The sequence below is a fragment of the Schistocerca nitens genome, chromosome 3 (genome assembly GCF_023898315.1).
Source record: "Schistocerca nitens isolate TAMUIC-IGC-003100 chromosome 3, iqSchNite1.1, whole genome shotgun sequence".
In the NCBI taxonomy this organism is placed as follows: Eukaryota; Metazoa; Arthropoda; class Insecta; order Orthoptera; family Acrididae; genus Schistocerca; species Schistocerca nitens.
The window spans coordinates 57,382,722-57,409,658 of record NC_064616.1 but is presented as its reverse complement, the minus strand read 5'-3'; the positions used below and the strand labels follow the sequence as shown (position 1 = coordinate 57,409,658).

Below are 26,937 nucleotides of genomic sequence, written 5' to 3'. Positions count from 1 at the left end.
TAACTGTAATAAAGCAGGTTGTCTTTAGTCTGCTAAAAAACAGATAAATAATTTTATGTCCACAGGGAAAACTTTATACATTGTGCCAGATGATATAATTTATGATCCACCTAGGCTTTTCACATTTTTATCAAAGCATAAAATTACACGAATGATGTTCACTCCATCACTGCTTCAGACGCTACTTGACTTCAACAAGGATAATGCGATTCAAGAAGCTTTCAAACACATGAGGTAATAAAACACTGGATATATTTCCTAATCAATGCTATACTTTACATACCTGTTGATCTAAATTTACTTCTTGTTACAGGCAAATATGGTTCTGTGGAGAAGTTGTTACAATGATACTTAGAGACAGATTTGCAAAAATTTTTCCTCAAGTGAAGATGCTGAATTTGTATAGTGTTTCAGAATGCCATGATATTGCATGCGCAGGTATCCTGAAGATTTATGTTTGAATCTGATTTAATTTTCCTGTTGATGAGTATAAGGCTATTCCACCATTCTTCTTTTTATCTTCCATTGCAGACTTGTCAGTAATACCTGATCCAGAAAAGCGTAAGTTTTGTCCTGTGGGGAAGCTTCTACCAGGAGTACATGTAATTATAATGGATGAAGAATTTAATATTAAACCAGTTGCTGTACCAGGAGAGGTATGTATTTAGCTATAATATCTACATACTATCAACGTCCATAAATTTTCTTGTTAATTACATTATTCAGTATCAGTTTCAGTTGTGATCTGGGATGGAAAGTCTGTGTGGAGAGATTTATTTATTTTACACATCTAGTTCCATAGAACCAAACTGGGGGCAAATCTCCATTATCATGGAATATGCCAGTACATGAAAGTGACATCAAAAAAGTTAATAATAGATAAAATTAAATTTACATGAATCCTGTGCAGATGACAAACTGTATATAGTACCATAATCAACAATATATCTCAAGTTTTTCCAGGAACTCCCTCAATAGAATAGGAGGAGTGAACCGTGAGGAAATTCTTCAGGTTAGACTTTAAAGTATGAGAATCACAGCTAAGAGTTTTTAATTATTATGATAGCTTACTGAAAATGGATGCAGCAGAATACTGCACACTTGTCTGCACAAGAGTCAAGGAGGTGCAATTCAAATGCAGATTGTATGTCTGCCTAGTATTAACCGAATGAAAGCTACTAAATCTTGTGAGTTAGCTCATATTGTTAATAACAAAATCATCAAAGAATACTCTGTCAATAGGAATAGTTACCACATCTTGCATATCCGTATGTCATAAGCAAATGAAAATAGGCTAAGTAGACTAATTTGCACATCACCATATCTCTTACTGCAGATACTGTTCCAGTGGTGAGTATAGCAGCACCCATTTTTTGAACAAGATTCAGAAATTTAGCTTTTCATGACAAATTACCATCTATCTAAACACCTAGAAATTTGGATTGACCGGACTTGATAATAATATGCCAGTTCTGTTTAATCAAAATGTCAATTTTAATCGAATTGTGTGTTAGAAAATGTAAAAACTGAGTCTTACTGTGGTTAAGCATCAATTTATCTTCTACAAGCCATGAACTTATGTCTTGAAGTGTAGTATTTGATACATCACCCATGTTGTACTCAACATCCTTCACTACCAAGCTAGTGTTTATGAGCAAACACAAATATTTTAGAATCCTCACCCTTGCGGCGTCCTCCGCTTAGCCATGGCTCAGTCAGATGCCTCCTCATAGTAGTTCTCATTACTATGGAGAATAACTTTTTGCTGTCTGTTGTTACAGTATAAGAGGAACCCATTGTGAGCTGCTTTTCGTATTCCATAATGGTCTGACCTCTACAGTAATATTCTGTGACTAACACAATAAAATGCCTTAGGTAAATCAAAGAAAACACCTATTGTTTGCAACTTTTTGTTTAATCCCACCAGTGCCTCACCGAGAAAAGGGAATATAGTGTATTCAGCTGCTAAACCTCTTCTAAAACCAAACTGTAAGTGTGACAGAAAATTATGTGGACTGAAATCATCAAATATTCTTATATATACAACATTTTAATAACTTATAACTTATACAACACCAGTGGCGTACGAATAGGTTTAAAATTATCTACATTATGCCTTTTTCCTTTTTTTTATAAAGTGATTTCACCATTCAGTACTGTAATCATTCAGTAAACTGAACAATGCTAAAGGAAAAATTGCAAATGTGGTTAAGTACTGGGCTAATGCATACTGAACAGTACTTTACTACCTTGCTAGATATCCCATTATCTGCATGAGAGTCTTCAGCAATTTGATAACTGACTCAATAACCTCCCACCCCCCTCCCGCCCCCCTCCCGCCCCCCTTGTCAGTATTGTGAAGATGAAGATGTATTTCAGATAGCAGTCTTGGAAAGCCATTTTCTAAGTGGGTTATATGATTCCTTGTAGAAAATAAGTTTTTATTTATTTCATCTGCTATGTTCAGAATGTGATTGTTAAATACATTACATATATCTAACTTATCAGTAACAAAAACATTTTTTCTGTGTATTGACTTTACATCCTTGAACTTGTACTATTGGTGAGACACTTCCTTCACAACTGTCCACATTGTTTTAATTTTATCCTGAGAATTAGCTATTCGATGAAAATGAAATGATTGTATGGCATCTATTGGCCGGGATATCCCCTTCAGGGTTCAACCGCCATATTGCAAGTCTTTTTAGATGATGCCACTTCAGCGACTTGCGTGTCAGTGATGATGACAGACACACAACATCCAGTCCCCTGCTGGGAATTGAACCCGGGCCCTCTTGCGCAGTAGGCGGTACCACTACCGCTGCGCCACGGAGGAGCTATTTCCTTGCACACCACATGATTTTTGCCTTGCTAATGACATCTTTAAGCACCTTACAGTACTATTTGTAATGTGCTACAGCCTCTCAGTTGTGAATATTTCTAAAATTTTGGTTTATTTCTCACCTTGCACTACATGATATCCTTATCTCATTAGTTAGCCAAAAAAGTTGTCTGTTAATGCTAGTACAATGTTTGAAATGTTCTAACGGAACACAACTTTCAAAGAGCATGAGAAATGTGTTTAGGAAGGCATTATATCTGTTGCCTATGTTATCAGCACTATAAACATCCTGCCACTATTACTCGTTGATGATGTTTAAAAAAGTCTCTGCCATCAGATTAACGTTTCTAAATAATTCTGTTGTGATGTACATTATATTTAAATAGAAAATTTATTTTGTAAAAAGAGTCTGTTCCACTTGTGGTTTTTTCCACTTCATTTTAAAACTCGCTCATCACATAATTCTAAATGACACAAATATGATTAATTTTCAGAGATAAATTAAAATATTATTAGCTATGCAAATTATCTATCCTCAAAGAAATTATGATATTAGTCACATTTATTATAGTGTTATTCCCACTCTACTCACATTATCCTGTCAGTTGGTGTACATATATCATCTCATTATCTGATATTCTTGAGCTACAGAAGAATCTTTTTCTGTTATGAATCACGTTTAGTCATTTTTAATAACATAAAAAATAGTTTTGAGATGGTGTTCTGTTGCTTGTACATCCCAAGATACTTCACGTAGATTGACTGGAACATAATACTTATGTTACTTTTGTTTATCTCATTATTTACACTGAGAACATTCTCAGACATACTGGTATGTGATGTAAAAGTAGGAAAGCTGTCATATGTTGTGTTCTTTGGTTTCGTAGTGTCATGTGATATAAATTTTGGTGAATTACTCAGCATAGAGGACACTGCACATATGCTATTTGTGGTCAAATACAGCAACACATCTCATGAGCTTGGCTAGCAGCCACATTTATGTTCAAGCATGCATTTCACATACTGTTTCCTTATTTTTGTCCAACCCTGTATTCGTAAAATGACGAATTCTACTAAAAAATTTACTCTTAAAAATTCATCAATGGGTGCTTAACAACATTCACTTGCAAACTGAGTGCCCTCGGTTAGAATTGACTTACCATATGGTACCACTGTTTACTTTCTACATGAATTAACAAAACTGTACTATAAAACCAATGAAAAATGTGAATTTAAAAGATCTGAATTATTTCAGTTTTTAATTCTAAGATTTGCATTAACAATCCTTTCGATAATAAAGTATAACAACCTCAAAAATTAATCTACAATTCAGCACAATCTAAATAATTTTAGCAAGCACCTTGCTACAGCATGTAAACATTTTTAAGGTTGGCCCTTAATATTTCTAACATCACCCTGTCATGTAAATTAAAGTAAATTATGATAAAGGACAGGACTTAACAGTGTTTACTTTCTTAAATAAATATTCATATTTACCTGATAAGCAACATCTTGTGAAGAGTACTTGCATTCAGGATTGTCTAAAGTGTGAGTTTCAATTGGTACACTGGTATAACAGCCTTTGATTTTCTCAAAATCATTTTGATGTAATAGCTGTGTATGTTCTACCACAATCTACCTTGTTGTTTAGGTCCACCAATTCAAAAAGTCAAACATACAATCATTAATTTATGACATGAGCTACCATGTGGAATCATAGTAACAGACAGTTAGTGTGTCCTCCAGCAATGTTGGAGGGTGAAGGGGAATTTAACAAATTAAAGTGATTGTCTTATATTAAACATATTGCTGGATCTCCCAGTCTTAGCTCAGTATCTCCATACCAGACTCCTGCCTTCCCCTACCCCTAGCCCTCCCCCCCAATCCCCCCTTCCCCCTCCATCTTCCCTCAAACAGTTCCATTGCAAATGTCCTTCCTGTACTAGCCTGCAATAAGCTCTGTTTAAGATCTCTCTCTCTCTCTCTCTCTCTCTCTCTCTCTCACACACACACACACACACACACACACACACACACACACACACACACACAAATAACATCAGATCGTGACACCATAAGGTAATCCAGGTGATATGTCACTTTAAACCAAAAGAAACTAAACAGCAGGTACTATTTAGTATAACAGGGCAGGCAGTAGCTTATTTTGCTGCTGTTAATATGAACTGTATTAAGCACATACCTAGCAAAGTTTATTTTTAATACTATGCATAGATGAAGTTACTGCAAGTTGTGTGCATTTTGGTAATGTATACCTTGAAGGTTCTCCTTGATGGGGTCTACAGGGTGTGATGAATGAGTAAATGAATAAATGAAGTCTTGGTTCTGTATTTTCATTTGATTTTCTCAAGATATTTAATGGATATTTCATTTTCTGCAATTTTACTTCGTAGAAACCTACAGCTATGTGTGTGGACATGTTATCTTCAAACAAGTATGTTCTTAGATTTGTTTCTGTTCTTTAAAAACTCAAACTGTTTTGGCATACAAATTTGCGGCACTGGTGTACCCCATTTTCAGAATCTTTCTCATGTTTGTTGATCATAATAAAATCATCAACCATAAATTTAGATATACATGAGTCAGTAATCTGCATTTGCTATAGGCAATTAATAAAAAGTTATTATCTTTTACACCAGACAGCCTTATTTTAATTGTACTGTGTTGATGTGAATGTACTGACCCAGCAGGTATTATACCACATTCGTCCATTTGAAGGATCCTAGTGGTGTGAACATTTTGAACATTATTCTCATGAGATTTCTATTGATACATTCAACAACTGAAGCTTTCAAAATTGTAAAATTGCAGTAATAGTTAATTATGAGATAATTAATTAACTCTTTGAAAATGATGAAGCAAAACTGTTTTCCCAAGAAAATTTATATAGATTCATGAGCTTCTTCTGTTTATTTTCTTAAGTGAATCTGCAACCTTAGTATCAGCTTTGGTGTTCAGAGCAGAAACCTTTCTGTATTTAGAGTAAAACATATCATCATCAGTAAATACTGATATCCAGAATTCAATACAAAATGTGGTGTCATATCAAGCAAATCTGTTTGATGCAGATCACTGTGTCATTTTGCAATTGCTGTTCACCTCAGATAAATTATGAGAGCTGGGCAATGCATTTCTGCAGCAGCAGCAGTTGTTCACATAATGATCAGGGAAGGCACCAAGATCCCATTGTAATGTGGCAGCAACACCAAAATGTTTGTTTATACTGTGAAAACAAATTTAATCTAGACACAGCTTTATTATCCAATAGTTATAATAATAATAATAATATTATTAGTTTAATAGTGAGTTCTTTGAGTTCTGTTGATTCCAATAGCATCAGAGTTGGTAGGATATGGAACCATCTACATCTACATCTACATACATACTCTGCATCCACCATACGGTGCGTGGCGGATGGTACCTCGTACCACAACTAGCATCTTCTCTCCCTGTTCCACTCCCAAACAGAACGAGGGAAAAATGACTGCCTATATGCCTCTGCACGAGCCCTAATCTCTCTTATCTTATCTTTGTGGTCTTTCCGCGAAATGTAAGTTGGCGGCAGTAAAATTGTCCTGCAGTCAGCCTCAAGTGCTGGTTCTCTAAATTTCCTCAGTAGCGATTCATGAAAAGAACGCCTCCTTTCCTCTAGAGACTCCCACCCAGTTCCTGAAGCATTTCCGTAACACTCGCATGATGATCAAACCCACCAGTAACAAATCTAGCAGCTCGCCTCTGAATTGTTTCTATGTCCTCCCTCAATCCAACCTGATAGGGATCCAAAACGCTCAAGCAGTACTCAAGAGTAGCTCGTATTAGTGTTTTATAAGCGGTCTCCTTTACAGATGAACCACATCTTTCCATAATTCTACCAATGAACCCAAGACGACTATCCGCCTTCCCCAAAACTGCCATTACATGCTTGTCCCACTTCATATTGCTCTGCAATGTTACGCCCAAATATTTAATCGACATGACTGTGTCAAGCGCTACACTACTAATAGAGAATTCAAACATTATGGGATTCTTTTTCCTATTCATCTGCATTAATTTACATTTATCTATATTTAGAGTTAGCTGCCATTCTTTACACCAATCACAAATCCTGTCCAAGTCATCTTGTATCCTCCTACAATCACTCAACGATGACACCTTCCCGTACACCACAGCATCATCAGCAAACAGCTGCACATTACTATCCACCCTATCCAAAAGATCATTTATGTAGATAGAAAACAACAGCAGACCTACCACACTTCCCTGAGGCACTCCAGATGATACCCTCACTTCCGATGAACACTCACCATCGAGGACAACGTACTGGGTTCTATTACTTAAGAAGTCTTCGAGCCACTCACATACTTGGGAACCAATCCCATATGCTCGTACCTTAGTTAGGAGTCTGCAGTGGGGCACCGAGTCAAACGCTTTCCGGAAGTCAAGGGAATATGGCATCCGTCTGATACCTTTCATCCATGGTTCGCAAGATATCAGGTGAAAAAAGGGTGAGTTGCGTTTCGCAGGAACAATGCTTTCTAAAGCCGTGCTGATGAATGGACAGCAACTTCTCTGTATCGAGGAAATTCATTATATTCGAACTGAGTCAGTCAGGTTTTTAACAATATTTACAATCATGATTTATTTATAAAATTTACAGTACTGGATACAGCAGGGTACAATATGGTTGATAGTACTCATATTAGTTAATATTATGTAATAATACATGAAAATAAGTACGGTACATAATACAACAAGACATCAGTATTAATATGTACTCATACACTACAAGACATTCATATCAGAGATATCTTAATACATAAATATCAGTATATCTTTTACAACAAGATAATTTATGCTTGTACTAATGGGACATCCCAGTTATACAATAAAATTACACACATGCATTCTCATTTATGCCAAAAATTCGCTAACTCAGTGGAATGAATTTTGCAGCGGGTATTTTTTCAGTCTGATCTCAAATTTGTGTGTGTAAGGACTAAGACTTTTTACATTTGTAAGTAGATCACTGAAAAATTTCACACCTTAGTAATTTACTTCTTTCTGCATAAGGACAAAGTTGGTTTGGTTACTGTGTAAGTCCTTTTTAGACCTCATATGTTGACCATAACGTGAACTACTTGTTTTGAAAGAGAGTGAGATTTTTGTTAATGAAACATACAAGGGAGAAAACATAATAAGATATCTTTATAAAAATCTGTAGTTTTCTGAACATATTTCTGCAAGAGTGTCTTAGATGAGCTCCTTTCAAGATTGATAGCTCTCTTCTGAGCAACGAATTTTTTTGCTATGAGCTGATTACCCCAAAACATGTTTCTGTAAGACAACAATGTATAAAAAAGTTACAAAGTAAGCAACTCTTGTAGCATCCTTATATGTAGATGATGCAATTATTCATAAGTAAAAGTTTCAGGATGAAGTCTTTTTGCTAGACGTAGGACAAGGCAGAGCAAGTTTAATTTGCTGTCAACGTACTCACACAAGAACTTCTAATGTCCACCAACCTACTAATAACTGAGAGAGGTGGTATAGTGGTTAGCACACTGGACGCACATTGTATAGGACAACAGTTTAAACCCATGTCTGGCCACTCTGATTTAGGTCTTTTGTGATTGCTCTAAATCGCTTCAAGCAAATGATGAGATGGTTCATTTGACAGAGCATGGCCAATTTCCCTCCCCATCCTTCCCTAATCTGAGCTTTGCTCCACCTCTAATGACCTCCTTATCGACAGTATGTTAAAACACTAATCTCCCCCTGCCCCCCTCCCCCTCTCCCCCAACCTTGATAATGTACCAATAATTATGAAAAATCAAAATGTCTTCCCAAACCTCACTTTTACAATGAAGTGGTTCCAGTCAATTTTCTTCAACTTCTTAAACAGTTCAAGAAAAGAGACAACAGATTAGAAATTGTATATCATTTCCAGTAGTAGCAAAAGTGAAAGTAATTATTTTCACTTATCTGTTTCTTTAAGTTCTTTACATTTTCTTGTCGTCAACCCAGCAGTCTTGAGGCACCTAAATTCCAGATGGATGCAGAAAGATATCGGGTTTGTCTACTGTTGCATTTTATACTAGAAATAAAAGTTGCAAGTGTTCATATCTACGGTAGACATGTTTATTTCATATTTTCTAAATGGTTATGATTCACATAAACAATTACAGACACAATACAACCTGTGCATGAAACAAAACCAACTTTCACATCTCACTTCCCTTCAGCTACATACAACAGCTTCTTCTAACCAACTCAAGATGATCAAAGCTAATATATGCATTGAGATCAAAGCTAATATATGCATCAAAGAAACTCTTTTACTTAACAACTAAATTATTTTGACAGCTTATATTTAACAATTTTTGATATCGGTGACTTCAAATTAAAATAAAAATGAATATCCAGATTTTGAAATAAATCCAACATATGAAAAGTAATTAGGTTTTTGAAAAATATAAAATTAATATTATTCATGTTAAATTCATGTTTGAACAATTATTTTGTATACAGCGTGTTACAAAAAGGTACAGCCAAACTTTCAGGAAACATTCCTCACACTCAAATAAAGAAAAGATGTTATGTGGACATGTGTCCGGAAACACTAAATTTCCATGTTAGAGCTCATTTTAGTTTCGTCCACTTACTCTCAATGGAGCACATTATCATGATTTCATATGGGATACTCTACCTGTGCTGCTAGAACATGTGCCTTTACAAGTACGACACAACATGTGGTTCATGCACAATGGAGCTCCTGCACATTTCAGTTGAAGTGTTCGTACGCTTCTCAATAACAGATTCGGTGACCGATGGATTGGTAGAGGCGGATCAATTCCATGGCCTCCACGCTCTCCTGACCTCAACTCTCTTGACTTTCATTTATGGGGGCATTTGAAAGCTCTTGTCTACGCAACCCCGGTACCAAATGTAGAGACTCTTCATGCTCGTCTTGTGGACGGCTGTGATACAATACGCCATTCTCCAGGGCTGCATCAGGGATTCCATGCGACGGAGGGTGGATGCAAGTATCCTCACTAACGGAGGACATTTTGAATATTTCCTGTAACAAAGTGTTTGAAGTCATGCTGGTACGTTCTGTTGTTGTGTGTTTCCATTCCATGATTAATGTGATTTGAAGAGAAGTAATAAAATGAGCTCTAACATGGAAAGTAAGCGTTTCCAGATACATGTCCACATGACATATTTTCTTTCTTTGTGTGTGAGGAATGTTTCTTGAAAGTTTGGCCGTACCTTTTTGTAACACCCTGTATATGTCTGTGTGTGTGTGTGTGTGTGTGTGTGTGTGTGTGTGTGTGTGTGTGTGTGTGTGTGTGTGTGTGGGCGCAAAACTATTTTATTGATGACATTGAAGTTCTATAAAATGGAAAATTATAATTTTGAACTTGTCTTCATCATATAGTAAATTTATGTAGTGTATCAGGTAATCCACTCATTTAAATGTAGGAGCAAGTTCAGTATGCAGTGAAAAGATGAGCCATTGATCAGTTCTATTAAAAACTCAGAGTCCACTTGGATATGTCATCCATTACATTTCAAAGAAGTTAGTAACAATGTGCACTCCTTTCATTGGTGCCCAGTGGGAAATCCTTTATGTGGTAATCATGCCACTTCTTAAATAATTGATCCACATTTAATTTTTCAGTAACTGGCTCTTATTTCCCAACATCTGTCTTCTGTCTTAATGTAGGAAGTGACAGGAACCTTTGTCTTCAACATTATATACCCTGTCAGCAAGACTCTGTCTCAGTTCACTTTTTAAAAATTCTCAAAAATACATATGGTCACGACAGTATAATTGCATGTAAATTATTGAGCACTGTCTCCACCTACATGCATACTGGTCAATGCTGTGTCGGTGACATTTCTCTGTCACTTACTTTGCTGTAATCACAACAAGCAACCACACTATTGCCACATAATATCTGAAAAATGATTTCCTTTAGAAAAAAACTCATTTTTTGTGATCTTGAATCTCTGACAGTCAAAGAGAATGATGCATATATGTGCACGAAAAAAAAACTTGTCACTGAGAAAACTCTAGAAGACTCTTGCAGCACATAGTTGTCCACAAGCAACATGTTCAAGATGTTCCACTGACCTAGAGTTGTAATATGAGCAAGATGATGGCTTCTTGGAAAAATAGCCAGATATGCACATGAATACAGTGTTGTGCACACAGCTCTGGTAATTGACACACTGTGTAGAATTGTTCTGTAAGTTTGATTTGAATGCACAGCAGCAAATTTGGTATGGTAAACAACAGCCACATAGCTGCATGTGCACAGTACTCTTCCAGGGGTTCACTTTAAGATGGCAGATGCAGCTGTGATCAGAAGATGTGCAGAATTGCTTTATCAAATCATTGTATGTTAGTACATGCATTGTACCCTTATTAGGAATTTAATTTGTATGTCTCATGCTGCTGTGTGTAAAATGAGAATTTACAAGTGTGCAGTTACTTATAAGCTGCATTATGAAATGTTGAGTTTCACTAAAACTGAAATGATAAAATTATTGCCATTGGTTACAATATGAGAATTTACAAATGTGCAGTTACTTATAAGCTGCATTACAAAGTGCTGAGTTTCAGTACAACAGAAGAGACAAAATTATATTCATTTGTTAGCTGCTAGAGGCATCATCATCATCATCATCATCATCATCATCATCATCTTCATAGTCATAATTGCCTTCAGCAACAGTTATATAATTCTCCCTCACTACAGAATGTGTTCTACTACTACCACTGACGGTTTCTTTTTGCATGTTATCAAATTTCATCTAATTTTAATGGAACAGGGATTCATTATCTCTACTCTGCAAGCCACCACACAGGGCATAGCGGAGGGTACCACATACCACTATTAGTCATTCCCTGCTCCATTTCATTCACAAATAGAGTGAAGGAAAAAGGCTGTCTATATGCCTCTGCATGAGCAATAATGTCCCATTTCTTGACTTCATGGTCCTTATGCACAATGTATGTTGGTGGCAGTAAAATTGTTCAGCAGTCAGCTTCAAATGCCAGTTCTCTAAATTTTCCCAATCGTATTCCTTGAAAAGAACATCACCTTCCTTCCAGGGATTCCCATTTGCATTCCCATAGAATCCCCATAGATTTGAACCTACCAGTAACAAATATAGCATCCCGCCTATGAACTGCTTCAGTGTCTTCCTTCATTCTTACTTGGCACGGATCCCAGACACTCAAGCAGTACTCAAGAGTAGGTCACACCAGAATCCTATATGTGGTCTCCTTTACATTTGAACCACAGGTTCCTAAAATTCTCCCAATAAACCGAAGTCAACCATCCGCCTTCCCTATCACAGTTCTCACACGTTCATTCCATTAAATATCGCTTTGCAACATTATGCCCACATATTTAAACAACTTCACTGTGTCAAGCAGGACACAACTAATACTGTATCTGAACCTTACAGGTTTGTTCTTCCTGCCCATTAACTTACATTTTTCCGCGTTCATCACACCAACTATAAATTTTGCCTAAGTCATCTTCAATCTTCTTACAGTTGCTCAACTTCAACACCTTACCATACACCACAGCATCATCAGCAAAAAACCACAGACTGCTGCCCACACTGCCCACCAAATCATTTATGTAGGTGAATTGCAACAGCGGTCCTATCACACTTCTCTGGGGCACTCCTAATGATACCCTTGTCTCTGATGAACATTCGCCATCAAGGAGAACATAGTGGGTTCTGTTACTTAAGAAGTCTTCGAGTCACTCACATATCTGTGAACTTACTGCATATGCTCATACCTTTGTTAACAGCCTGCAATGGGGCACCATGTCAAATGCTTTTCGGAAATCTAGAAATATGGGATCAGCCTGTTGCCTGTCATCCATAGTTTGGTGGAGATAGAGTAAAATACATCAAAAGACTGAACATTCTGCAACTAAAAGAAAAATACCAAATCATTCAAGTAAAGCAGATCTTAAGGCAGTCATATCAGTCGTCTTATCAGTATGTTTTATATCTATCAACAAAGAATGAATGGAGTACCAGAACAACAGATAAGCCAACATAGCTGTAATCATCTTCAAGAACAATCCAAAATAAATCATAAGGATTTAGTTACTGTTAAAAGAATAACAATGTCAGTGCAGAGTGTCTTACTCTGGTAGCAATTAACCGTTCTGTCCATTGCGATTCAAAATTCCATTTAATCGTGTATATATATTTGATGACAAAGCAGATTTTTTTTAAAAAAAATATATGGTTGAGCAGAATGTGAAATATGTATAGCTGAAATTTATCTCTTTAGATAAAATTATCACTTATTCATCCATCATATGAAGGTATGGAAGCAAGAAGTATATATTGTCTATAGTGCAGCACACTCTCAGTTTCATGTGGAAATATATATAAGTTTGTGATCCCTTCTAAAGAAAGTCACCCCACATAAAGACTCTTTATTGTCTGAAGTCATTAGTGTAATGGGTTTTCATGGAACATAATGGGCTCTGCCAGAATGAGATTTTCACTCTGCTGTGGAGTGTGTGCTGATATGAAACTTCCTGGCAGATTAAAACTGCGTCCCAGACTGAGACTTCAACTCAGGACCTTTGCCTTTTCATTCTGGAAACATCCCCCAGGCTATGGCTAAGCCATGTCTTCACAATATCCTTTCTTCCAGGATTGCTAGTTCTGCAAGGTTTGCAGAAGAGCTTCTGTGAAGTTTGGAAGGTAGGATGAAGTTTGGAAGGTAGGAGACAAAGAACTGGCAGAACTGAAGCTGTGAGGATGGGTCACGTGTCATACTTGGGAAGCTCAGTTGGTAGAGTACTCGCCCATGAAGGATAAACAGCATTAACACCACAATTCTGCCAAACTGAAGAGTGTTGTGCCAACTGAGAAATACCACATCACAATACTCAATGAAATGTTGTGCTCTTGTGGATACTTCTGAGAAAGACCAAGCAAATCTGAGGCAGGCCGGGCCTTAGCCCACACAACCTGCACACATGAAGTATGTCATGCCGTGGCTGGGCCTGGGATATATAAAGATTGTAGATTGTATATTGTTTTGTGTACTTCAAACATGTTCAAACTTATACATAAATTCTTTGTTAGGGCCCTTGTTTTCATTTCTTATAAATGGTATGGTATTTGTTTCTAACTTTTGGAAAATTTTAACGCATTTGGCAGAAAACTTTGTATTTACATCTGATTACCTTATGTACGTAACTATGGTTCAAAATGGTTCAAATGGCTCTGAGCACTATGGGACTTAACATCTATGGTCATCAGTCCCCTAGAACTTACAACTACTTAAACCTAACTAACCTAAGGACATCACACAACACCCAGTCATCACGAGGCAGAGAAAATCCCGTAACTCTAGTCATTTGTTCAACTCACATTTCTATTATATAACATCTGTATACAATTTTGTCCTACTTCTCCTAAAGTTATCAGCTTTATGTGAAGTAAATGCTGTTGATGTTGTTTGTTTTCACATTTGTAATGCAGAACTATTATCACAGATAACTGATACTTAACAATTAGCAAGATAATAAAATTAGAAAAGAAATTTATCTATTTAATGCTTTTGTAAGCAACTATATTTAAATGCTTGTTTGGAAATTTAATGCCCAGTTTCAAAATTTTCCATAACTCAAGAGATATTTAAGAAATGGTACGTAATTAACGTACTAAATTTGGAAGAAATAGAGATATATTTGCAGAACTCGATTAACTAAAAAGCTACTAGAGAATTGTTACTTTTGTTTATTTTTAGATATATGTTGGAGGTCCAACACTTGCAATGGGCTACCTCAATCGTCCCGATTTAAATACTACACGCTTTATCCCAAGGCCAGACCATGTACCTCCAACTGTTGGTCCACGTCTATACCGTACTGGTGATTGGGGTTACATGCTAACAGATGGTAATCTTGAAATATGTGGTCGCTGTGATTCTATGATAAAAATACGCGGTTACAGTATTGAGATACAGGTGAGTGTTGCTTGAATGGATGTCAAAAAAGTCATATAGAATATAAGCACACAAGTAATTGAAAATTTGGTTGCATTTTGTGTACCATAAACTGAAAATAAAGGAAATGTTATTCAGTTAAAATTCAAGTTTTCTATTCGATCTCAATAAAAGAGAGTTCATTAACACCATATATTGATATAATTTTAAGAAACAACAATTGGGCTCATCTTAAGCAAATGTTTTATTCCCATGAGTGGCTGCAAATATCTTCAAATGCCAGATGGAATAGAATGGCAGGAACTTTATTCAATTTTAGCAATGTCAGCTGTTTCTTAATACCACTGACCTTAGTGTCTATATCACTAATCTTTGTAGTGATGTGAGAATTGAATTGGGGTGATACACTGGATTTTTATTTGTAAAGGAAAATCAAAAACAGAGTCCAGCATTTCTGCTTTTGCTTTGCTATGCTAGCTTCAGCCCCATTCTCATACATGAGTGCCTGGATGATAATTTTGGTACCACCAATGGCCATTACATATGACCAGAATTTCTTTGGGTTTTGGGAGTGGTCCTTCAATAATATTCTGCTGCAATAGTGGTTGAAGGGTTCACACATTGCCTTCTTTAGAAGTTTCTTGTGTAAATCTGAGCTATAGTTCTTCTACATACTCCTCTCCAGAACTAAATGTTTCAAGTTCCTTATTGAAGAATGTTTTAGTTACCCTTTGTATTTTGCTAGCCATTGTTGCTACAATTGCCACATTATCATGACACCAGTTTCTGTGTGGACATGCTCAAAGAGGTCATATCTATTTGTTGCTATTAGACCCAGTATATTTCCATCATGAGTGGGCTTCCAAACAATCTGCTTTAGATAGTTCTCAGGGAATGCATTTAGTAATATTCCTCAGGAAGTCTTGTCAAACACACCTCTTTCAAAAGTGTAATTTTCTCAATCTGTTGTTAGACAGTTAAAGTCTCCTCCAATGATGACAGTATGATTGGGAAATTTACATACTAGTGAACTTTATTTTCTCCAAAGTTTTTGTTATATATGGAGGTGAGTTGGTGGCTAACAGAAAGATCCAGTCATAAGTTTATGACAACCCATGATAGCGCTTCTTACCAAGACAATCTCCCAAGAAGTTTCAGTTTCTATCTTGGAGGATTTTAGTTTCTTGTCTACTGAGACAAATACACCACTTCCATTTACAAGGCGTGTTTTTTAAGTAAGTACCATTTTGAAATAAAAATAAAAGAAGTAGACATTTATAAGTAGTCTCATTTTTACATAAAATCCTGTACTTTAATGTCCTTTTCTACATATTCCCACCAATATTAAGGCACTTAATGTACCATACAACTAGCTTTTGAATAGCATCCTTGAAGAAACCTTGCCACCTGATTAGGAAAAAACTGTGTACAGCACTTGCAGTATTAACCACTACCAGTTGATCGCACTTTGAAGTACATGCTGCACTAGTCACTGCTGAGCTTCCCACAACTGCCACTGCAACCAGAGGGCTGAGGTCCAGCAGGGGATGTATTTATGTCATGAAAACAACTTCTCTCAGGCTCACTTGTGACTTGCTCTTGTACTTGCTATTCAGTGTTCTCATGTACTTGCTGGCCAGGGCTTATGTATTCTGTAATTATCATTCATAATGTGAAGTGTGACTGGATAATTCAGAACTGTGTATTTGTCTTAACAAGGACCTTGTACAGTCAACTGCTATGAGAAAGATATGTATTCATTCCTTTATTAATGTTATCAGTACTAAGAATAAAAGATAATTATCTGCCTTTATGTCAATACAGCATTGTGCTCCACACTTGCATCAACCAATTGAGATCCCACATGTGCATAAGACCAAATATAACAGCACACTTCTTGACACTTGAGGAAATTCACCACATAATGTCAAAATCATGCAGTGTCTGTTCTCTCTCACTTTTTCATCAATTTCCTGCATCAAATCATCATGTACATTCATACGGCCATCTTTAAAAGCTCTTCCCCATTACCATATCATCTCATCACATGTAATGTTTCTCTATACACTTCACTGACCTGATGATGAACTTAGCCACTTTCACATCTTCAGCAGTAAGAAAATGAATCACAGTGCATGTTTCACAGACAGCAGGATTCTCAGTCGAAGGAGGCATTTCACTTACTCACAACCAAATATATAAGCAATGAATACTGGTGGGAATTATTTAGAAAAGTAGATTAAAGTCAGGCTTTCATGTGAAACTAAAATTTCTAAGGAAACTCTACTTGTGTTATTTTTATTTCAAAACAGTACATACTTTAAAAAAAACATGCCTTGTACTATTACCCTTGTCTTTTTGATATACTCTTATATTTTCCTCAAAAGTCTCACTGCTATCAATTTTGGGTTTTAACTAGTTTTCTGTAGCTACCATTATGTGCAGTCCTCTGCTTTTTAAAGTGTTGTGGCACTTTGTTGCAAATACTTTAGCAGTTAATCACTAAGATTTTAATACCTCTGCCTGTATGTGGCATTTCTTTGACTCTTATATCAATACTTCCTGGGTAGCAGCCTTTGATGTGTGTTGTACATGTGACACATTTAGGAGGACTCTACAGTTTTTAAGCTAATGGTGCAAGCCCAGAAAGTCACAGAGCCTTCAAAGTTTCTGGTTCAATCTTTCCATTTGACTCAAGACCAACTGGGGACAATGCTGCAAATTTTATTTAATTCATAAGGTATATACAATGAGGGAATGTGTGTGTGTGTGTGTGTGTGTGTGTGTGTGTGTGTGTGTGTGTGTGTGTGTGATGCTGGAATGGACTGAAGAGTTCCTTCATTAAAGTAGTATAAGGTCACTGTCTGGAAAAACTTAGATTTTGTTTTTAATTTTTGAAATGTTAAGTCTGCAATTTGTAGGCATAACTCATTGTTTCACATTATATTACTAATAAATATCCCAAATAGGTCATTCTATGTTTTATACTATACATTACCAACATATGGTATCTTGTATGAACTTGTTGTTATCTTATGCTTTGTGTACATCATATGATTTAGAGCTCTGAATGATATTTCCTTCCTTTTTCTCTTACTGCCACCGTGATATTACTTTCCCATTTCCAGTTCTTCTTTAGTTTCAAAACTTAATTTCATGATTTACTATTTTATTGTTTTGAGCTGCTCTTAGTTTCACCATTTATTGCAGTAAGTTAATGCTACAGTATATTTCTAATTCTTTGTTTTGTTCTTGACTATATGTAGGTGTTAAATTCTCCTTAGTTTATTTAGCCACATATAGAGAGATTAACATACGAAGATGAAAATAATTTTACTGTCCTTCCTGTCAGCACCTGTGAGGTACATAATTGCTGCCAGAAAAATCATAACAATCAATTCACAGATGATAGCAAATACTGTAGCATTAAATAAAATAAGATACCTGCAATCTTTCATTAACTTACTGTGTGACATTTATATTATCAATCTATTTACAGGCTGTTGAAGCTGCACTTTTGGAGTTGCCCATGGTCAACAGTGGATGTGTGCTAGCACTAGGAGAAGAAGGCTCTGATAAATTTCTTGTTGCGTACATAGTGCCAGAAGGTAAAACTTCTCGTAAAGCAGTGAGAGCAGCTCTTAAGAAAAGGTTACCATTTTACATGATACCATCAAAATTCTTCTTTCTTTCGAGGTTGGTTGCCATAGATATCTGCTAGTGTTCTGTTACTTGTGATAAATACCCACATAGATTACATAAAGTAGTAGTATTATTGTTATATTTTTTATTTTGTATTTTTTATACAGTACACCGATTGTGGAAGGATCAGGGAAATTAGATAAGAGAGCATTACCAAAAATTGATGTAAATGAAGACTGCAGTATTGATCCACAAGATCTGCCATCAACACCTATGGAGCATCTGATTGCCAATATATGGTGCAACATTTTAAGAATACCAACCATTGATGTCCAAGAAGACTTTTTCGACTTGGGAGGGTGAGTAAATATCTTATTATTTTCATTTCTTAGTGCACCATTTATTTATTTAAATTTTTTGCATGTAGCTGTCAAGACGAAGACTTTTGTAAATTTCATACATAATTTGAGTAATAAATTAATATAAATAACACATACAGTAATGATATATGCATTCATCTTATTATTCTTATTATATTGCATGTTCCAACCCAGGTCCTGCAGCTTAGAATTCACTGAGTAGATACACTTATTTATTAGGAACTCTTTTAACTCATTGTGGAACACCTTTGCTTCACAAGTTTTCAAAGTATGCAGCAGCTTGTTGAACTATGTCTGCACATTAGTATAAAAACAATCATCAGTTATTTTTAATGTTGTCCTCTTCCTGAAGCAGTTGCCCTTACTCCTAGTGTCATAATTCTGTGTATCACTACATTCTTATACATTGTTTTTGTTATTCACAAAAATATAATAGATTTATACAAATCTAAGGAATATATTGTTAAATATTTATGTTGGACAAAGGTTTCACAACAGGACTCTCTGAACCTTAGTCCATGTATTAGCCTAACTGCTCATTTCTGTAACAATAGTATTCTGTTCAGGTATAGGTCTGCTGCACAGCCGCACAATTCATACCATAGTTAAGAAATGCATACATTATTCCATAGTGTATGATTGGAACTATGTTTGGCAGATACAAGCTACTGCTGATTTTGTCGCATACAGCATTAATGTGCTTTACCCAATGAAGATTTTTGTCCAGATTAAACCAAGGAAATCAATGTTATCTGTTTGTACTGATGTAACACTACATATGTTGTTTATTTCAACCTCATGGGAGCTGGTTGTTTGAATATTAGTAGGTGGACTTTACTGATGTTAGTGGCTAGACATTGGTGTAGAAAATACATGGTTACTTCTGTTACATCATTAGTTGCAACTTACTGTAATGACAAGTCTTTCTAATAAAATAGGAGGAGGTGTCATCAGCATGGCTTACTAGATGTGAGTTGAAAGTTGTGTCATGCCACTGACATAAACCAAGACCAGGAAGGGACCAAGGATTGACCCTGTGGCACACTCTGGATTACTGTATCCCTAAAATATGGGAAATTATGATGTTGTTATCTGTTTTGCATGAAAATGTAGAGCACTGCTTACAGTTCGTTAAGTATGTGGACATTAACTGCATATATGAGTCTTTTATGTTGTATATCTTCAGTTTCTCAATGAGCAGCCCATGGTTGACTGAGTTGAAGGCTTTGGAAAGATCTAAGAATATCCCTGTTGTCCTCATTCCTTCATCTAGGAGGATGTACACTTTATGGAGAAATTCAGTAACTGCAGATGTTGCACAATGATCTTTTGTAAAGCCATGGTGTCTGCCTGTTAACAATATTTTGTGTAAAATAAACATAGATCTGAGAAATGAATATCATTTCAAAAACCTTATTGAAGGTAGGCATCAATGTTTGGTGGTAGTTTGAAGTTTCTTTTGTAATTCCCTTCTTATGCACTGCTTTAACAGTGCTTATTTTTAGACTACTAGTATAAGTGTTTTCAGCAGTACTACAGTTTATGAGGTAACTTAGTGGTTTAATTATTTCTTTTAAGCATTTTTTAACTGCAGCATTCAATGTACCATCCCATTCAGCTGAGTATTTGTTCTTTAATGTGAAGATTATCTTACTTATTTCACTTTCCTTAACCACCTCAATATTCAAAATCCACTGTCTGAGTGATGTGATTTGATAGCTCTCACTGCGTGTCTATAGTCTTTGACAGATTTCCTGTTGATAATATGAAATGTATGTAGTGCTCTTGGGTCTTTTGTAGTATTAAAATCCTGTGCAATTCACTGTAGTTGAAAGAATTTATCTGCTGTCATCCTCCACAAGCAACAGTACTGAGCATGGAAGAGCTTACTTTTTACCAATATTAGCCTATTCCATTTTCATATGGAACATGGCAACAATGCCCGCATGCATGTGCTAATGTCTTATATATTATTATTAAGGTCTCTACACCAGATGTAGAAAGGTTAACATTTTATTTTTAAAAAAAGAGAGCTAATAATTTATTGACTCTTTTCATAAGGTTAAATTTTTATCAGCTTTGAATGTATCTGCAGTACATCTGCATATATACTCCACAGGGCGTTGTGAATTAGAATTCTCATCCGTCTCATCTGCCATTCCCATACATTTTAATGGTTTGTGGCAACAGATCACTAGGCTGCCTCTTCTTGTGCAAACAGCCACTGGACCTGTGAACATCTTTCATGCCAAAAACAGAAGAGCTACATGCCATCACAGAAAATAACAGCTGTAGTTCCCCATTGCTTTCAGCCGTTTTCACTAACAGCACAGCAACAAAATGGTGGAATCAGTTACAAGGTCAGATCAGTCAATTATCCAGACTGTTGCTTCTGTATCTACTGAAAAGGCTTCTGACCTACTTCAGGGTCAATATCATACCTTCCTGGTGGATTAAAACTCCATACCAGTACTCATATCCAGAACATTGCCTTTCGTGGACAAAGTTTTTATTGACTGAACTATCTAGACCTGGATAGTTAAGCTAATGAGATCATTTCCCACAGAAAGTAAGATTCCAGTTTCAATTGCTCTTCCAGCACACAGTTTTAATCCAGCAGGAAGTTTGAAAACTGCACACACACACAGCTTCAGATTGAAAGATGGATTCTGGAAACATTCAATATTATTTTGCAAGAGTGTTTGTCTTTACTACCAGTTATGTATGCTTATTTTACCCAATCAATACCAAGCAAAGTAAAGTCACCCTCAATTACTACGCTAACATGGGGGTGTTTAAACTACCTTTGAATGACTATATGATTGATGTGTGTGTTAAAATGTTTGATATTTAATAGTAACTTTAGAATTTCCAGTACTACACCAACACTTGTTCGTATGGAATCATGTTTGGAGTGATATTCTCCATCCATCATAAATTTATGTCCTGTCCTAGATTCACCAGTGGAAAATCAACACTAGTTCTGTTCTTTTTATTTAAGAAGGTTGTCGTGCTTGTTTAAAGGTGAAATTCTTACTGTGAGTTTGAATGTGATGAGATGCTTGTTTGAGAAACTGAAATTAATGCTTTCATAAACCACCAATATATTAATATAGTATGTGGCTACTCTATGTAAGTATCTTTGTTTTAAAGGCCTTATATATCGTTACTTTCACACGTGTAAGTAATGAGGTAGTGTGGTTGTTAAGACACTGATCCTGTATTCAGAAGGGTGGTGTTTGCTCTATGCAGCCATCCTGTTTAGGGTTTCTGTGGTTTTCCTAAATGATTTCAGGCAAATGCTGGAATGGCTCCTCCAGCCAGACCACGACTGTCCATTTTTACTATCCTCATAAAACACTCTTATGAATTCTATATATGTATATTTTTAAATATTTATTTTCATTGCATTATGATGGCAACTCAGGTATCATTATGAAATGATCCCTGGATGAATAAATAAATTAATTAATTCTGTAGAAATATTCAGTTATTACTCTAAATCCACCATCGCCCATTACTTTTGCCCACATGAGTTCACATTGATTCAGTTGTGACATCACTAGTTGTGATGTTTCTGCTTGTTGCTTTAAATATTCCAGTTCCTTGGGAAATTAATCTGTCAATCTGATATTTTTCCTTATGTTCCTGAAAGCTTCCCTACATTCTGTTTCAGGTTTAAAATAATTTTTCCCTAATATTATGTGCGGATGACTGCTTTCTTGGACAGAGATTAGTGAGATGTTGGGGTTTTAACCTGAGGATCTAACAGACCCATCCTAAAAGAAAACACCATGTACATTCTACACATAATCAGCCACCTAAGTAACCACTTCCATTGCACACAATGCGTGCTTGATCTAACCAGTGCAGTACAACAAGTTTCCATCTCTAGTGCAATTGGTGAATATACAGGTATACCCCTCACAATACTGACAAAGTCTGCAGTTTAGAGCCTATAGTTAGCTTCTGGCCAGAGTATCCTGATCAGTATTTCAAACAACACTGCAAATGAACAGCAGTGCCGAGGCCCCATGAGCTAAGCATCTGTTTGCATTACTTCTGACAGTCTCTGGAAATAACCAACAATACCCTCAGATTTTGTGCATTAATTGGCCTAAGAAGAACCATCAGATGCCTAAGATTCAAACTGCTTACAACTGATTTCTTTGTTACCCCCTTTTTTAAGCATAGTCCTCAACAAAGAAGATGTTCCAGCTAATGGAATGACCCAACAGTCACCATTAGGTGACAGTTTAGTGTCCAAATGAGGTTGTTACAGACCATGTCTGGCAAGAAATGCAATGTTTTGCAGCAACAGAAGACCACCCCACCACTCCATCACTGGTGCATCTCAGAGTACTCCTAGGAAGGCTTTTAACTATTGTCAACTTTCAGTGCTGCTTCCAACTGTTTACAAACAGCAGTCATCTCTTCCATCTTGCACCCACAATATATCTATTGATGAAAGTGAGATGCAAAACTAGCTCTTTCAAATACAAAAGCAGTTGAAAAATTAATAGCACTTCTGAAAGCAGTAAAAATTTGCTGTTCACTTCTGCATGGAAGTACATAATAAACTAACAAAACTAAATGCTACACCCAAGCTAAGTACTGTGAATGCTGTAATGGACACTGCTAATTACTAGCTATTTTCTATTTGAAAACATATGATCTAATGAAGTCTTGGAGACTGGGTTTGGAGTTTTTAATCTCTATCTCTGGCCTTAGATACACTTGATGTAAGATACATGTGTAGTGTAATATATATCCAGGGAATAATCCCATTCTAACCAAAGACTATTTAAGCAGGTCTGACATATTGTTCTCAAGAAGTGTGATAATACAGCTTCTCAATTGTTAGAAAATTGTTAGAAGTGATGGACATGAACATTTTCCCTGACGAAATCTCACAGGAAGAAATTACGTACTGAGAAATCTGTCATGTGAGATGATCAAATGCAAAAGGTATTTTCTGTGGCCAGTGTGCCATCCTTCCATGAGCCTGTCATGTATTTGTGAATGCAGACTTTCCCAGCATATACTACTGATGAAAAACCCATGGGTTTCCAGCTAGGTGTTAGTCTTGAAAAATCTGAAATTTTGATGAGTGTCGTACTCTCATATTCGTCATCTCCAGGGGAAGTGTTGAGATGCACTGTGTGCCTTTCTATTTATACATGAGGGGTATCTACCACCTTCCCCAGGGGCAAACACTGTGCTATAATGCACACTGATGGTGGGGGAGGGATGTTGTGTCAAGGCTGGGAGCCGTGATCAGTTCCATTTGTGGGTATTCTTGATATGCCAGACATGGTGACCCTGGCTGGCCTTGCTCTTGAGGTACTGCTGCTAATGCAGGATTCCACATTGAACTAAGTTGATGGTGGTCATCCTTGTTGATGAGATTGTGGGGAACCTTTATTTCTATTAATTCCCTATTGTACTCTACCAGTAGCCATTCACTCAACACAACACTCAACACAGCTTAGTGTTTTCAATATCAAAGATATGTTCTTCATTGAGGCTGTGCACGGCCACTGCTGATTTCTCTTTTTGCCTCAGATGCACAAATATAATGTGTTCAGCACAGCACTGTGAAGTACAGTGCTGCATTTGCCCACTGTAGTTTATTGATTATGAATTAATCTGTTTTTGTTGGAAGCACATTCTGTAGATCAAGGGTAGACAGAACTATATGGTTATTTGTAAAATTAATTGTCTTGTTGGATCTTAATATGTGTTATTATTTCATTCAGTTCTCTCTTTTAGCAACAAAACGTTCTTTTTCTGTAATATTAGGCATTCACTCCAAGCAGCACGCATATTAAATGAAATGAATCAGAAACTAGGAGTCAATTTAGTAATGAGTGACCTATTTAAACATCCAACGGTTTCATCCATGGCAGCCTTTATTGAAGACCCTGAAACAGTTAATGGAGGTGATCCAGTCCAGCTTGATCTGGCTGCAGAAGTTGAACGTCACAGTCAGGGGAAAGATATGTAAGTATTTTAATGTGATATATATATATATATATATATATATATATATATATATATATATAAAAATTGAAGCACCTGGAGGACATGGTCAAATGTCAGTGTAATTTCAAATGATAAGAGTTGCAATTCTATATGACAGGTAAAAAAGATTACCAAAGTGCCTGAGTGGTGTTTATGTTTTGTGTTGTTGTCATGCCTGATAGGGTATATAAGGGGCACGATCAGCATCAGTTGTCGAGCGATCACTGTAAAAGACTTGGACATGCCATGTGCTGGTGTGAGATAGCTTTAGCAGCAATTAACAGAGTTTGAAATGGGCCTCATTGTGGGTCTCAATTAGCATGGCTAGTTGAATCATGCAATATCCAGATTTGTGAGACATTCGGACATGGCAGTGACCTACGTTTCACTGTATGGGAATGTGAGGGCAGACACAGACATCATCAGTGTTCCAGTAGACCATTTCTGACCATCTCAAGGAAGGATTGCCATATTGTGCACCAAGCTCATTGCATACCCTTCACATCTGTGCCTGCCATCATGTACTGCTGATGAATGATGTCACAATGTGTTCTGTGATGAACTGCGGTTCTGCCCTATCCCAGATGACCATCATCAACAAGTATGACGGCAACCTAGGGAGAGGTCCATTCCTTCCTATGTTCATGATAGGCATAGAGATGCTACTCCTAGCATCACAATGTGGGGATCCATGGGGTATGAATTCAGGTCATGACTGGCAGGGACTGAGGAAGCTCTGATGGCACAGTGGTACATTACAGCTATCTTGCATCCTCATGTATTACCTCATATGTAACAGTATCCTTGTGCGATTTTTCAACAGGACAGTGCACATCCACACATGACACTTGTCTCTGTGAACTGTCTGCATGATGTTGAGGTACTCCTGTGGCAAGGAGAATCCCCATACCTGTTCTTGATAGAACATGTGTGGGACCATTTCAAATGTCAACTCTGTCCAAGTACCAGGATGAAGGATATCAAGAACTAGTTACAACAGTTGTGGGTCAGCTTGCGTCAGGAGAACATACATCAGATTTATGACACTCTTCCCAACCAAATCAGTGCATACATCAAGGCCAAAGGGGAAGCAATTTCATACTGATAAGTGAGCTCATACTACTACATCCTTTGTAAATTTGACTCGATATTGTAATCACTGAAATTTCAGATAACCTCTTCACTCACGAAGTTTCATTTCATTTTCCCATCCCCTTCTAGTTACTTCATTTTTTCTGTCAGGTGATGTATATGCAATATCTGTTAATGAACATCTTTCCTTAGAACAACATCCCACTGTTAGTAAACTATGTTATCATTTCTGTCTTTGTTGTCTATAAAATCTACATACTTTTTGAAGGTAATACACATGAGTTCCAAGGAAATCTTTTCAGAATTGACGTTATAAAGATGTAAATAGAGTACATAGATGTAGTACTTAATTAGTGTTAAGACCAAATAGATGGATATTATTTTAGAATCCCATTTAGAAAAATGAGTGGCTTTGAAGCATGATATATGAACTATTATTTCAGTTGGTTATACAATACAATGTGGCCAGTATTTACATCTTTGATTATTTCTGTTTAATGGATATTACACCATGGTCTAAGGCATGTTTCAGTGCCCAACATTTCATCTCTTAATGTTGCAAACATCCTTGTTTAAGTTTTAACACCATCTAACTACACTTTTATAGCCTCTGAGGATGTATTCCGCATTGTGGGATGACATGTTGGGCACTTAAAAATTCTTAGACTCTTGGACCATAGCCCAAAGCCTATAACACACAAATCACCAGGGACATTATTACAGTTGCCTTTCTAGTGTCAAATTGTTACGAAATTTCTTATTTGTTTCAAATGCACATGTCTTTCTCACCATGCCATATGGAAGTAATTCTCACATGTCTGTGACCTCTGCAACCCTCATTTGTGATGAAGTTATTTCATTTTCATTCAATCGTGGTATAGAAGTATAACTGATGAGCTTCTGCACAACTGTACACTTTAACAAATATTCATAGA

The 26,937-nt window shown here is 36.4% G+C and overlaps 1 protein-coding gene across 3 annotated transcripts in view; it reads left to right on the top strand.

Moving 5' to 3' along the window:
• LOC126248021 (uncharacterized) overlaps positions 1-26,937 on the top strand; it is a 405,163-nt gene that overhangs the window by 267,526 nt on the left and 110,700 nt on the right. For all 3 annotated transcript variants that reach the window (XM_049948611.1, XM_049948610.1, XM_049948612.1), the window contains 7 exons: positions 66-234; positions 314-438; positions 532-656; positions 14,667-14,885; positions 18,364-18,560; positions 18,674-18,865; positions 24,689-24,889. In XM_049948611.1, the coding sequence (XP_049804568.1) occupies positions 66-234; positions 314-438; positions 532-656; positions 14,667-14,885; positions 18,364-18,560; positions 18,674-18,865; positions 24,689-24,889 (1,228 nt within the window). The remainder of the gene's footprint in view (positions 1-65; positions 235-313; positions 439-531; positions 657-14,666; positions 14,886-18,363; positions 18,561-18,673; positions 18,866-24,688; positions 24,890-26,937) is intronic.